At 45.9% G+C, this 14572-nt stretch overlaps 1 protein-coding gene across 1 annotated transcript in view; it reads right to left on the bottom strand.

Annotated features, from left to right (window-relative positions):
• The window catches only part of LOC120026145 (A disintegrin and metalloproteinase with thrombospondin motifs 19-like), a 161022-nt gene extending 150939 nt beyond the window's left edge, over window positions 1–10083 (bottom strand). Inside the window, exon 1 of the mRNA XM_038970966.1 lies at window positions 10056–10083. Within this exon, the coding sequence (XP_038826894.1) occupies window positions 10056–10083 (28 nt within the window). The remainder of the gene's footprint in view (window positions 1–10055) is intronic.
• Window positions 10084–14572: the final 4489 nt, after the last annotated feature.

Below are 14572 nucleotides of genomic sequence, written 5' to 3'. Positions count from 1 at the left end.
GGTTCCATCATCACTCTGGTTCCATCATCACTTTGGTTCCATCATCACTATGGTTTCATCATCACTCTGGTTCCATCGTCACTGTGTTTTGGTTCCATCGTCACTATGATTCCATCGTCACTCTGGTTCCATCATCACTCTGGTTCCATCGTCACTGTGTTTTGGTTCCATCGTCACTATGGTTCCATCATCACTCTGGTTCCATCATCACTCTGGCTCCATCATCACTATTGTTCCATCATCACTCTGGTTCCATCATCACTCTAGTTACATCATCACTCTGGTTCCATCATCACTCTGGTTCCATCATCACTTTGGTTCCATCATCACTGTGTTTTGGTTCCATCATCACTCTGGTTCCATCATCACTCTGGTTCCATCATCACTCTGGTTCCATCATCACTATGGTTCCATCATCACTATGGTTCCATCGTCACTATGGTTCCATCATCACTCTAGTTCATCATCACTTTGGTTCCATCGTCACTCTAGTTACATCATCACTATGGTTCCATCATCACTCTGGTTCCATCATCAGTCTGGTTCCATCATTACTATGGTTCCATCATCACTCTAGTTCCATCATCACTATGGTTCCATCATCACTATGGTTCCATAATCACTCTGGTTCCATCATCACTCTAGTTCCATCATCACAATGGTTCCATCGTCACTATGGTTCCATCGTCACTATGGTTCCATCATCACTCTGGTTCCATCATCACTCTGGTTCCATCATCACTCTGGTTCCATCATCACTCTGGTTCCATCATCACTCTGGTTCCATCATCACTTTGGTTCCATCATCACTGTGTTTTGGTTCCATCATCACTCTGGTTCCATCATCATGATGGTTCCATCGTCACTATGGTTCCATCGTCACTATGGTTCCATCATCACTCTGGTTAAATCATCACTCTGGTTCCATCATCACTATGGTTCCATCATCATTATGGTTCCATCATCACTCTGGTTACATCATCACTATGGTTCCATCATCACTCTGGTTCCATCATCACTATGGTTCCATCATCACTATGGTTCGATCATCACTCTGGTTCCATCGTCACTATGGTTCCATCATCACTCTGGTTCCATCATCACTCTGGTTCCATCATCACTATGGTTCCATCATCATTATGGTTCCATCATCACTCTGGTTCGATCATCACTCTGGTTCCATCATCACTCTGGTTCCATCATCACTTTGGTTCCATCATCACTATGGTTTCATCATCACTCTGGTTCCATTGTCACTGTGTTTTGGTTCCATCGTCACTATGGTTCCATCGTCACTCTGGTTCCATCATCACTCTGGTTCCATCGTCACTGTGTTTTGGTTCCATCGTCACTATGGTTCCATCATCACTCTGGTTCCATCATCACTCTGGCTCCATCATCACTATTGTTCCATCATCACTCTGGTTCCATCATCACTCTAGTTACATCATCACTCTGGTTCCATCATCACTGTGTTTTGGTTCCATCATCACTCTGGTTCCATCATCACGATGGTTCCATCGTCACTATGGTTCCATCGTCACTATGGTTCCATCATCACTCTGGTTAAATCATCACTCTGGTTCCATCATCACTATGGTTCCATCATCATTATGGTTCCATCATCACTCTGGTTACATCATCACTATGGTTCCATCATCACTCTGGTTCCATCATCACTATGGTTCCATCATCACTATGGATCGATCATCACTCTGGTTCCATCGTCACTATGGTTCCATCATCACTCTGGTTCCATCATCACTCTGGGTCCATCATCACTATGGTTCCATCATCATTATGGTTCCATCATCACTCTGGTTACATCATCACTATGGTTCCATCATCACTCTGGTTCCATCGTCACTCTGGTTCCATCATCACTATGGTTCCATCATCACTATGGTTCGATCATCACTCTGGTTCCATCATCACTCTGGTTCCATCATCACTTTGGTTCCATCATCACTATGGTTTCATCATCACTCTGGTTCCATCGTCACTGTGTTTTGGTTCCATCGTCACTATGATTCCATCGTCACTCTGGTTCCATCATCACTCTGGTTCCATCGTCACTGTGTTTTGGTTCCATCGTCACTATGGTTCCATCATCACTCTGGTTCCATCATCACTCTGGCTCCATCATCACTATTGTTCCATCATCACTCTGGTTCCATCATCACTCTAGTTACATCATCACTCTGGTTCCATCATCACGCTGGTTCCATCATCACTTTGGTTCCATCATCACTGTGTTTTGGTTCCATCATCACTCTGGTTCCATCATCACTCTGGTTCCATCATCACTCTATTTCCATCATTACTATGGTTCCATCATCACTCTGGTTCCATCATCACTCTGGTTCCATCATCACTGTGTTTTGGTTCCATCATCACTCTGGTTCCATCATCACTCTGGTTCCATCATCACTATGGTTCCATCATCACTCTGGTTCCATCATCACCATGGTTCCATCATCACTCTAGTTACATCATCACTCTGGTTCCATCATCACTTTGGTATCATCATCACTCTGGTTCCATCATCACTATGGTTCCATCATCACTCTAGTTCCATCATCACTCTAGTTACATCATCACTCTGGTTCCATCATCACTTTGGTTTCATCATCACTCTAGTTACATCATCACTCTGGTTACATCATCACTCTAGTAACATCATCACTCTGGTTCCATCATCACTCTGGTTCCATCATCACTCTGGTTCCATCATCACCCTAGTTTCATCATCACTCTGGTTCCATCATCACTCTAGTTCCATCATCACTCTGGTTCCATCATAACTTTGGTTTCATCATCACTCTGGTTCCATCATCACTCTGGTTCAATCATCACTGTGTTTTGGTCCCATCATCATTCTGGTTCCATCATCACTCTGGGTCAATCATCACTGTGTTTTGGTCCCATCATCATTCTGGTTCCATCATCACTCTAGTTCCATCATCACTCTGGTTCCGTCATCACTATGGGTTCATCATCACTCTGGTTCCATCATCACTCTAGTTCCATCATCACTCTGGTTCCATCATCACTCTGGTTCCATCATCACCCTGGTTCCATCATCACTCTAGTTCCATCATCACTCTGGTTCCATCATCACTCTGGTTCCATCATCAAATGGTTCCATCATCACTATGGTTCCATCATCACTCTGTTTCCATCATCGCTATGGTTCCATCATCGCTCTGGTTCGACCATCACTATGGTTCCATCATCACTATGGTTCCATCATCACTCTGCTTCCATCATCACTCTAGTTCCATCATCACTATGGTTCCATCATCACTATGATTCCATCATCACTCTGGTTCCATCATCACTCTAGTTACATCATCACTATGGTTTCATCATCACTCTGGTTCCATCATCACTTTGGTTCCATCATCACTATGGTTCCATCATCACTCTAGTTCCATCATCACTCTAGTTACATCATCACTCTGGTTCCATCATCACTATGGTTCCATCATCACTCTAGTTCCATCATCACTATGGTTCCATCATCACTCTGGTTCCATCATCACTGTGTTTTGGTTCCATCATCACTCTGGTTCCATCATTACTGTGTTTTGGTTCCATCATCACTCTGGTTCCATCATCACTATGGTTCCATTGTCACTCTGGTTCCATTGTCACTCTGGTTCCATCATCACTATGTTTCCATCGTCACTATGGTTCCATCATCACTCTGGTTCCATCATCACTCTAGTTACATCATCACAATGGTTCCATCATCACTCTAGTTACATCATCACTATGGTTCCATCATCACTCTAGTTACATCATCACTATGGTTCCATCATCACTCTAGTTACATCATCACTCTGGTTCCATCATCACTCTGGTTCCATCATCACTCTGGTTCCATCATCACTCTGGTTCCATCATCACTCTGGTTCCATCATCACTCTAGTTACATCATCACTATGGTTCCATCATCACTCTAGTTCCATCATCACTCTGGTTCCATCATCACTCTGGTTTCATCATCACTCTGGTTCCATCATCACTCTGGTTCCATCATCACTTTGGTTTCATCATCACTCTGGTTCCATCGTCACTATGGTTCCATCATCACTCTGGTTCCATCATCACTCTGGTTCCATCATCACTATGGTTTCATCATCACTCTGACTCCATCATCACTCTGACTCCATCATCACTCTGGTTCCATCATCACTCTTGTTCCATCATCACTGTGTTTTGGTTCCATCATCACTCTGGTTCCATCGTCACTATGGTTCCATCATCACTATGGTTCCATCATCACTCTGGTTCCATCGTCACTATGGTTCCATCATCACTCTGGTTCCATCATCACTCTAGTTCCATCATCACTCTTGTTAAATCATCACTCTGGTTCCATCATCACTTTGGTTCCATCATCACTCTGGTTCCATGATCACTATGGTTCCATCATCACTCTAGTTCCATCATCACTCTAGTTCCATCATCACTCTAGTTACATCATCACTCTGGTTCCATCATCACTTTGGTTTCATCATCACTCAAGTTAGATCATCACTCTGGTTCCATCATCACTCTGGTTCCATCATCACTCTAGTTACATCATCACTCTGGTTCCATCATCACTCTAGTTCCATCATCACTTTGGTTTCATCATCACTCTGGTTCCATCATCACTCTGGTTCCATCATCAATATGGTTCCATCATCACCCTAGTTTCATCATCACTCTGGTTCCATCATCACTCTAGTTCCATCATCACTTTGGTTTCATCATCACTCTGGTTCCATCATCACTCTGGTTCCATCATCACTGTGTTTTGGTCCCATCATCACTCTGGTTCCATCATCACTCTGGTTCCATCATCACTGTGTTTTGGTCCCATCATCACTCTGGTTCCGTCATCACTATGGGTTCATCATCACTCTGGTTCCATCATCACTCTAGTTCCATCATCACTCTAGTTCCATCATCACTCTGGTTCCATCATCACTCTGGTTCCATCATCACCCTGGTTCCATCATCACTCTGGTTCCATCATCACTCTGGTTCCATCATCACTCTGGTTCCATCCTCACTCTGGTTCCATCATCACTTTGGTTTCATCATCACTCTGGTTCCATCATCACTCTGGTTCCATCATCACTCTGGTTCCATCATCACTCTGGTTCCATCATCACTATGGTTTCATCATCCCTCTGGCTCCAGCATCACTCTGGTTCCATGATCACTCTTGTTCCATCATCACTGTGTTTTGGTTCCATCATCACTCTGGTTCCATCGTCACTATGGTTCCATCATCACTATGGTTCCATCATCACTCTGGTTCCATCGTCACTATGGTTCCATCATCACTCTGGTTCCATCATCACTCTAGTTCCATCATCACTCTAGTTACATCATCACTCTGGTTCCATCATCACTTTGGTTTCATCATCACTCTTGTTCCATCATCACTATGGTTCCATCATCACTCTGGTTCCATCATCACTCTAGTTACATCATCACTCTGGTTCCATCATCACTTTGGTTTCATCATCACTCTAGTTGCATCATCACTCTGGTTCCATCATCACTATGGTTCCATCATAACTCTAGTTACATCATCACTCTGGTTCCATCATAACTCTGGTTCCATCATCACTCTGGTTCCATCATCACTCTGGTTCCATCATCACTTTGGTTTCATCATCACTCTAGTTACATCATCACTCTGGTTCCATCATCACTATGGTTCCATCATCACTCTAGTTACATCATCACTCTGGTTCCATCATCACTCTGGTTCCATCATCACTCTGGTTCCATCATCACTGTGTTTTGGTCCCATCGTCACTCTGGTTCCATCATCACTCTGGTTCCATCATCACTGTGTTTTGGTCCCATCATCACTCTGGTTCCGTCATCACTATGGGTTCATCATCACTCTGGTTCCATCATCACTCTAGTTCCATCCTCACTCTAGTTCCATCATCACTCTGGTTCCATCATCACTCTGGTTCCATCATCACCCTGGTTCCATCATCACTCTAGTTCCATCATCACTCTGGTTCCATCATCACTCTGGTTCCATCATCACTATGGTTCCATCATCACTCTGGTTCCATCATCACTATGGTTCCATCATCGCTCTGGTTCCATCATCACTATTTTTCCATCATCACTCTGGTTCCATCATCACTCTGGTTCCATCATCACTCTCGTTCCATCATCACTATGGTTCCATCATCACTATGGTTCCATCATCACTATGGTTCCATCATCACTCTGGTTCCATCATCACTCTGGTTCCATCATCACTCTGGTTTCATCATCACTATGGTTCCATCATAACCCTAGTTTCATCATCACTCTGGTTCCATCATCACTCTAGTTCCATCATCACTCTGGTTCCATCATCACTTTGGTTTCATCATCACTCTGGTTCCATCATCACTCTGGTTCCATCATCACTGTGTTTTGGTCCCATCATCACGCTGGTTCCATCATCACTCTGGTTCCATCATCACTGTGTTTTGGTCCCATCATCACTCTGGTTCCGTCATCACTATGGGTTCATCATCACTCTGGTTCCATCATCACTCTAGTTCCATCCTCACTCTAGTTCCATCATCACTCTGGTTCCATCATCACTCTGGTTCCATCATCACCCTGGTTCCATCATCACTCTAGTTCCATCATCACTCTGGTTCCATCATCACTCTGGTTCCATTATCACTCTGGTTCCATCATCACTCTGGTTCCATCATCACTCCATTTGTTCCATCTGGCTCCAACAGAGGATGACAAAAGTCTCATAGTCTACAAAGGACTACTAAAGGCTCCAATTGAGGACTACAAAGTCTCATAGTCAGGAGGAAAGCATCAGAGCAGGGAATGCTGGTATTTTAGGACAACCAAAGCACACAAGTATTAGCAGAAAGACACGTTATAATCAAATAAAATTTAAGTTTATTTGTCACGTGCGCTGAATACAACAGGTGTAGACCTTACAGTGAAATGCTTACTTACATGCTCTAACCAATAGTGCAAAAAAGGTATTAGGTGAGCAATAGGTAAGTAAAGAAATAAAACAACAGTAAAAAGACAGTGAAAAATAACAGAAGCGAGGCTATATACAGTAGCGAGGCTATAAAAGTAGCAAGGCTACATACAGACACCGGTTAGTCAGGCTGATTGAGGTAGCATGTACATGTAGATATGGTTAAAGTGACTATGCATATATGATGAACAGAGAGTAGCAGTAGCGTAAAAAGAGGGGTTGGCGGGTGGTGGGTGGCGGGACACAATGCAGATAGCCCGGTTAGCCAATGTGCTGATGGAATGAGCACTGGTTGGTCGGCCCAATTGAGGAAGTATGTACATGAATGTATAGTTAAAGTGACTATGCATATATGATAAACAGAGGGGGTTGGGTTGGGGAGGGGGGCACACAATGCAAATAGTCCAGGTAGCCATTTGATTACCTGTTCAGGAGTCTTATGGCATGGGGGTGTAAACTGTTGAGAAGCCATTTTGTCCTAGACTTGGCACTCCGGTACCGCTTGCCATGCGGTAGTAGAGAAAACAGTCTATGACTGGGGTGGTTGGAGTCTTTGATAATTTTTAGGGCCTTCCTCTGACACTGCCTGGTGTAGAGGTCCTGGATGGCAGGCAGCTTAGCCCCAGTGATGTACTGGGCCGTACGCATTACCCTCTGTATTGCCTTGCGGTCGGAGGCCGAGCAATTGCCGTACCAGGCAGTGATACAACCAGTCAGGATGCTCTCGATGTTGCAGCAGTAGAACCTTTTGAGGATCTCAGGACCCATGCCAAATCTTTTTTGTTTCCTGATGGGAAATAGGCTTTGTCGTGCCCTCTTCACGACTGTCTTGGTGTGTTTGGACCATTCTAGTTGGTTGTTGATGTGGACACCAAGGAACCCTGAAGCTCTCAACCTGCTCCACTACGGCCCCATCGATGAGAATGGGGGCGTGCTCGGTCCTCCTTTTCCTGTAGTCCACAATCATCTCCTTAGCCTTGGTTCCGTTGAGGGATAGGTTATTATTCCAGGTCTCTGACCTCCTCCCTATAGGCTGTCTCGTCGTTGTCGGTGATCAGGCCTACCACTGTTGTGTCATCTGCAAACTTAATGATGGTGTTGGAGTCGTGCCTGGCCATGCAGTCGTGGGTGAACAGGGAGTACAGGAGGGGACTGAGCACGCACCCCTCGGGAGCTCCAGTGTTGAAGATCAGCGTGGCAGATGTGTTGCTACCTACCCTCACCATTTGGGGGCGGCCCGTCAGGAAGTCCAGGAACCAGTTGCAGAGGGAGGTGTTTAGTCCCAGGATCATTAGCTTAGTGATGAGCTTTGAGGGTACTATGGTGTTGAACGCTGAGCTGTAGTCAATGAATAGCATTCTCACATAAGTGTTCCTTTTGTCCAGGTGGGAAAGGGCAGTGTGGAGTGTAATAGAGATTGCGTCATCTGTGGATCTGTTGGTGCGGTATGCAAATTGGAGTGGGTCTAGGGTTTCTGGGATAATGGTGTTGATGTGACCTATGACCAGCCTTTCAAAGCACTTCATGGCTACGGACGTGAGTGCTATGGGTCTGTAGTCATTTAGGCAGGTTGCCTTTGTGTTCTTGGGCACAGAGACTAAGGTGGTCTGCTTGAAACATGTTGGTGTTACAGACTCAATCAGGGACATGTTGAAAATGTCAGTGAAGACACCTGCCAGTTGGTCAGCACATGCCCGGAGCACACGCCCTGGTAATCCGTCTGGCCTCGCAGCCTCGTGTATGTTGACCTGTTTAAAGGTCTTACTCATGTCGGCTACGGAGAGCGTGATCACACAGTCGTCCGGAACAGCTGATGCTCTCATGCATGCCTCAGTGTTGCTTGCCTCGAAGAGAGCATAGAAGTGATTTAGCTCGTCTGGTAGGCTAGTGTCACTGGGCAGCTCGCAGCTGTGCTTCCCTTTGTAGTCTGTAATAGTTTACAAGCCCTGCCACATAAGACGAGCATCGGAGCCGGTGTAGTATGATTAAATCTTAGCCCTGTATTGACGCTTTGCCTGTTTGATGGTTCATCGCAGGGCATAGCAGGGTTTCTTGTAAGCTTCCAGGTTAGAGTCCCGCACCTTGAAAGCGGCAGCTTTACCCTTTAGCTCAGTGAGAATGTTGCCTGTAATCCATGGCTTCTGGTTGGGGTATGTACGTACAGTCACTGTGGGGACGACGTCCTCGATGCACTTATTGATAAAGCCAGTGACTGATGTGGTGTACTCCTCAATGCCATCGGAAGAATCCCGGAACATGTTCCAGTCTGTGATAGCAAAACAGTCCTGTAGTTTAGCATCTGCTTCATCTGACCACTTTTTTATAGACCAAGTCACTGGTGCTTCCTGCTTTAATTTTAGCTTGTAAGCAGGAATCAGGAGGATAGAGTTGTGGTCGGATTTACCAAATGGAGGGCGAGGGAGAGCTTGTACGCGTCTCTGTGTGTGGAGTACAGGTTATCTAGAATTTTTTCCCTCTGCTTGCACATTTAATATATTTATAGACATTTGGTAGAACTGATTTAAGTTTCCCTGCATTAAAGTCTCCGGCCACTAGGAGCACCACCTCTGGGTGAGTGGTTTCCTGTCTGCTTATTTCCTTATACAGCTGACTGAGTGCGGTCTTAGTGCCAGCATCTGTCTGTGGTGGTAAATAAACAGTCACAAAAATAATAGCTGAAAACTCTCTAGGCAAGTAGTGGCCTACAATTTATCACAATATACTCTACTTCAGGCGAGCAAAATCTAGAGACTTCCTTAGATTTCGTGCACCAGCTGTTGTTTACAAATATGCACAGACCCCCCCCCCCCCCCCCCCCCTCGTGTGCTGTTCTATCTTGCCGGTGCAGCGTATATCCCGCAAGCTGAGTATCCATGTCGTCATTCAGCCACGATTCCGTGAAACATAGGATATTACAGTTTTTGATGTCCCGTTGGTAGGATACTCGTGATCGCACCTCGTCTAATTTATTGTCCAATGATTGCACGTTGGCGAGTAGTATTGACGGTAACGACAACTTTCCCACTCGTCTTCTCCGGGTCCTCACGAGGCATCTGGCTCTTTGTCCTCTGTACCTGCGTCGCCACTTCTTGCAAATAACGGGGATGTCGGCCCTGTCGGGTGTTTGGAGAATGTCCTGTGCTCCCAGCCTATAGACAGAAACTAAAACAGGAAATGCCTGTGCTCAGGTCTATCCAACGCTGGTCTGACCAATCGGATTCCACGCTTCAACATTGCGGACTGGGATACATGTGGACTGGGATATGTTCCAGGTAGCCTCAAACAATAACATTGATGTATATACTGACTCGGTTGGCGAGTTTATTAGGAAGTGCATCGGTGATGTTGTACCCACTGTGACTATTAAAACCTTCCCTAACCAGAAACAGTGGATTTATGGCAGCATTCACGCAAAACTAAAAGCACAAACCATCGCTTTTAATCATGGCAAGGTGACTGGAAACATGACCAAATACAAACAGTGGAGCTATTCCCTCCGCAAGGCAATCAAACAAGCTAAGCGTCAGTATAGTACAAAGTAGAGTCGCAATTCAACGGTTCAAACACAAGATGTATGTGGCAGGGTCTACAGTCAATCACGGATTGCAAAAAGAAAAACAGCCCCGTCGCGGACATCGACGTCTTGTTCCCAGACAAATTAAACAACTTCTTTGGTCGCTTTGAGGACAATACAGTGCCACTGACACGCCCCGCTACCAAAGCCTTTGGGCTCTCCTTCACCGTTGCAAACGCGTGTAAAACATTTAAACGGATTAACCCTCGCAAGGCTGCCGACCCAGACGGCATCCCTAGCCGCGTCCTCAGAGCATGCGCAGACCAGCTGGCCGGTGTGTTTACGGACATATTCAATCAATCCCTATCCCAGTCTGCTGTGCCGACATGCTTCAAGATGGCCACCATTGTTCCTGTTCCCAAGAAAGCTAAGGTAACTGAGCTAAATGACTATCGTCCCGTAGCACTCACTTCCGTCACCATGAAGTGCTTTGAGAGACTAGTCAAGGACCATATCACCTCCACCCTACCTGACATCCTAGACCCACTCCAATTTGCTTACCGCCCCAATAGGTCCACAGACGACGCAATCGCAATCACACTGCACACTGCCCTAACCCATCTGGACAAGAGGAATACCTATGTAAGAATGCTGTTCATTGGCCACAGCTCAGCATTTAACACCATAGTACCCTCCAAACTCGTCATTAAGCTCGAGACCCTGGGTCTCAACCCCGCCCTGTGCAACTGGGTCCTGGACATTCTGACGGGACGCCCCAGGTGATGAGGGTAGGAAACAACATCTCCACCCCGCTGATCCTCAACACTGGGGCCCCACAAGGGTGCGTTCTCAGCCCTCTCCTGTACTCCCTGTTCACCCATGACTGCGTGGCCATGCAAGCCTCCAACTCAATCATCAAGTTTGCAGACGACACTACACAGTGGTAGTCTTGATTGCCAACAATGATGAGACAGCCTACAGGGAGGGGGTGAGGGCCCTCGGTGTCAGGAAAATAACCTCTCACTCAACAAAACAAAGGAGATGATCGTGGACTTCAGGAAACAGCAGAGGGAGCAGCCCCCCATCCACATCGACGGGACAGTAGTGGAGAAGGTGGAAAGTTTTAAGTTCCTCGGCGTACACATCACAGACTCAAATCTCTGGCCACTTTAATAAATGTAATAAATGGATTTAATAAAGATATCACTAGTCTCTAAATAATGGCACTTTAATAATGTCTACATATCCTACATTACTCATCTCATATGTATATACTGTATTCTATACTATCTACTGCATCTTGCCTATGCCGCACAGCCATCGCTCATCCATATATTTATATGTACATATTCTTATTCATCCCTTTACATTTGTGTGTATGGTAGTCGTTGAGAATTTATTAGATTACTTGTTAGATATTACTGCACAGCCGGAACTAGAAGCACAAGCATTTCGCTACACTTGCATTAACATCTGCTAACCACGTGTATGTGACCAATAACATTTGATTTGATTTGAGCCATTGTGAGCACAGGGATAGATTGTTGTTAGGTTGCCTCTGATTGTCTCCTAGGTTGTTACATCGTTATTAACATAAATATTATTCTATGTTTGTCAGTTTATCAATTGTGATGTCATGTTTTTCACTACGGCAACCTTTGTGAGTTGTTCAGAGTGTGGGATAAATCTGAGTGTTTTCAGCCCAACAGTTCAGTATTGGCAATGGCGTCTAAAGACAAACAGTGACAAGTGTGCCAATTCATTGCAAAACCTTTGATAAAAAGTCCAAACAGTAAGTAGCTAGCCCAAATAACATCGGCATTCACTTACAGCATGTAACTTGTTACCATTGAGCCAAACTATCTGTAGTTCATTTGATGGATTGCTCTGCTCATTTAAAAACCTTTGGAATGTTCCAACTACTTAGCTAACGGGTATGAATACATTATTTTAGAGTAAGACTGCTGGTTTAGGATCAGTTTTAGAGGTAGAGGTACTGGTAGAGGTAGAGGTACTGGGAGGGGTAGAGGTAGAGAAAGCGGTAAAGGTACTGGTAGAGGTAGAGGTACTGGTAGTGGTACTGGTAGAGGTACTGGTAGAGCTACTGGTAGAGGTACTGGTAGAGGTACTGGTAGAGGTGAGGTAGAGGTACTGATAGAGGTCCTGGAAGAGGTGAGGTAGAGGTACTGCTAGAGGTACTGATAGAGGGAGAGGTACTGGTAGAGGTGAGGTAGAGGTACTGCTAGAGGTACTGGTAGAGGGAGAGGTACTGGTAGAGGTACTGGAAGAGGTAGAGGTAGAGTTACTGGTAGTGGTACTGGTAGAGGTGAGGTAGAGGTATTGGTAGAGGTAGAGGTACTGGTAGAGGGAGAGGTAGAGGTCCAGGTAAAGGTACTGGTAGAGGTACTGGAAGAGGTGAGGTAGAGTTACTAGGAGAGGGAGAGACAGAGGGAGAGACAGAGGGATAGGTAGAGGTACTGGTAAAGGGAGAGACAGAGACAGAGGTAGAGGGAGAGACAGAGGGAGAGGTAGAGGTACTGGTAGAGGTAGAGGTACTGGGAGGGGTAGAGGTAGAGAAAGCGGTAAAGGTACTGGTAGAGGTAGAGGTACTGGTAGTGGTACTGGTAGAGGTACTGGTAGAGCTACTGGTAGAGGTACTGGTAGAGGTGAGGTAGAGGTACTGATAGAGGTCCTGGAAGAGGTGAGGTAGAGGTACTGCTAGAGGTACTGATAGAGGGAGAGGTACTGGAAGAGGTGAGGTAGAGGTACTGCTAGAGGTACTGGTAGAGGGAGAGGTACTGGTAGAGGTACTGGTAGAGGGAGAGGTAGAGGTCCAGGTAAAGGTACTGGTAGAGGTACTGGAAGAGGTGAGGTAGAGGTAGAGGTACTAGGAGAGGGAGAGACAGAGGGAGAGACAGAGGGAGAGGTAGAGGTACTGGTAGAGGGAGAGACAGAGACAGAGGTAGAGGGAGAGACAGAGGGAGAGGTAGAGGTACTGGTAGAGGTAGAAGCAGAGGTACTGATAGAGGTAGTGGTAGAAGTAGTGATAGAGGGAGAGGTTGATGTAAAGGTAGAGTGAGAGGGAGAGGGAGAGGTAGAGGTACTGGTAGAGGTACTGGTAGAGGTACATGTAAAGGGAGAGGTACTGGTAGAGGTAGAGAAAGTGGTAAAGGTACTGGTAGAGGTAGAGAAAGTGGTAAAGGTACTGGTAGAGGTACTGGTAGTGGTACTGGTAGAGGTACTGGTAGTGGTACTGGTAGAGGTACTGGTAGTGGTACTGGTAGAGGTAGAGAAAGTGGTAAAGGTACTGGTAGAGTTAGAGGTACTGGTAGTGGTACTGGTAGAGGTACTGGTAGTGGTACTGGTAGAGGTACTGGTAGTGGAACTGGTAGAGGTAGAGGTACTGGTATAGGTACTTGTAGAGGTACTGGAAGAGGTAAAGGTACTGGTAGAGGTACTGGTAGAGGTAGAGGTACTGGTAGAGGTACTGATAGAGGTAGAGGTACTGGGAGGGGTAGAGGTAGAGAAAGCGGTAAAGGTACAGGTAGAGGTAGAGGTACTGGTAGTGGTACTGGTAGAGGTACTGGTAGAGGTAGAGGTACTGGTAGTGGTACTGGTAGAGCTACTGGTAGAGGTACTGGTAGAGGTGAGGTAGAGGTCCTGGAAGAGGTGAGGTAGAGGTACTGCTAGAGGTACTGATAGAGGGAGAGGTACTGGTAGAGGTGAGGTAGAGGTACTGCTAGAGGTACTGGTAGAGGGAGAGGTACTGGTAGAGGTACTGGAAGAGGTAGAGGTAGAGTTACTGGTAGAGGTACTGGTAGAGGTGAGGTAGAGGTATTGGTAGAGGTAGAGGTACTGGTAGAGGTACTGGTAGAGGGAGAGGTAGAGGTCCAGGTAAAGGTACTGGTAGAGGTACTGGAAGAGGTGAGGTAGAGGTAGAGGTACTGGTAGAGGGAGAGACAGAGACAGAGGTAGAGGGAGAGACAGAGGGAGAGGTAGAGGTACTGGTAGAGGTAGAGGTACTGGGA

This window comes from Salvelinus namaycush, chromosome 31 (assembly GCF_016432855.1).
Source record: "Salvelinus namaycush isolate Seneca chromosome 31, SaNama_1.0, whole genome shotgun sequence".
NCBI lineage: Eukaryota > Metazoa > Chordata > Actinopteri > Salmoniformes > Salmonidae > Salvelinus > Salvelinus namaycush.
Note: the sequence above shows the minus strand (reverse complement) of the source record. Positions and strands in the feature narration are given on the sequence as shown.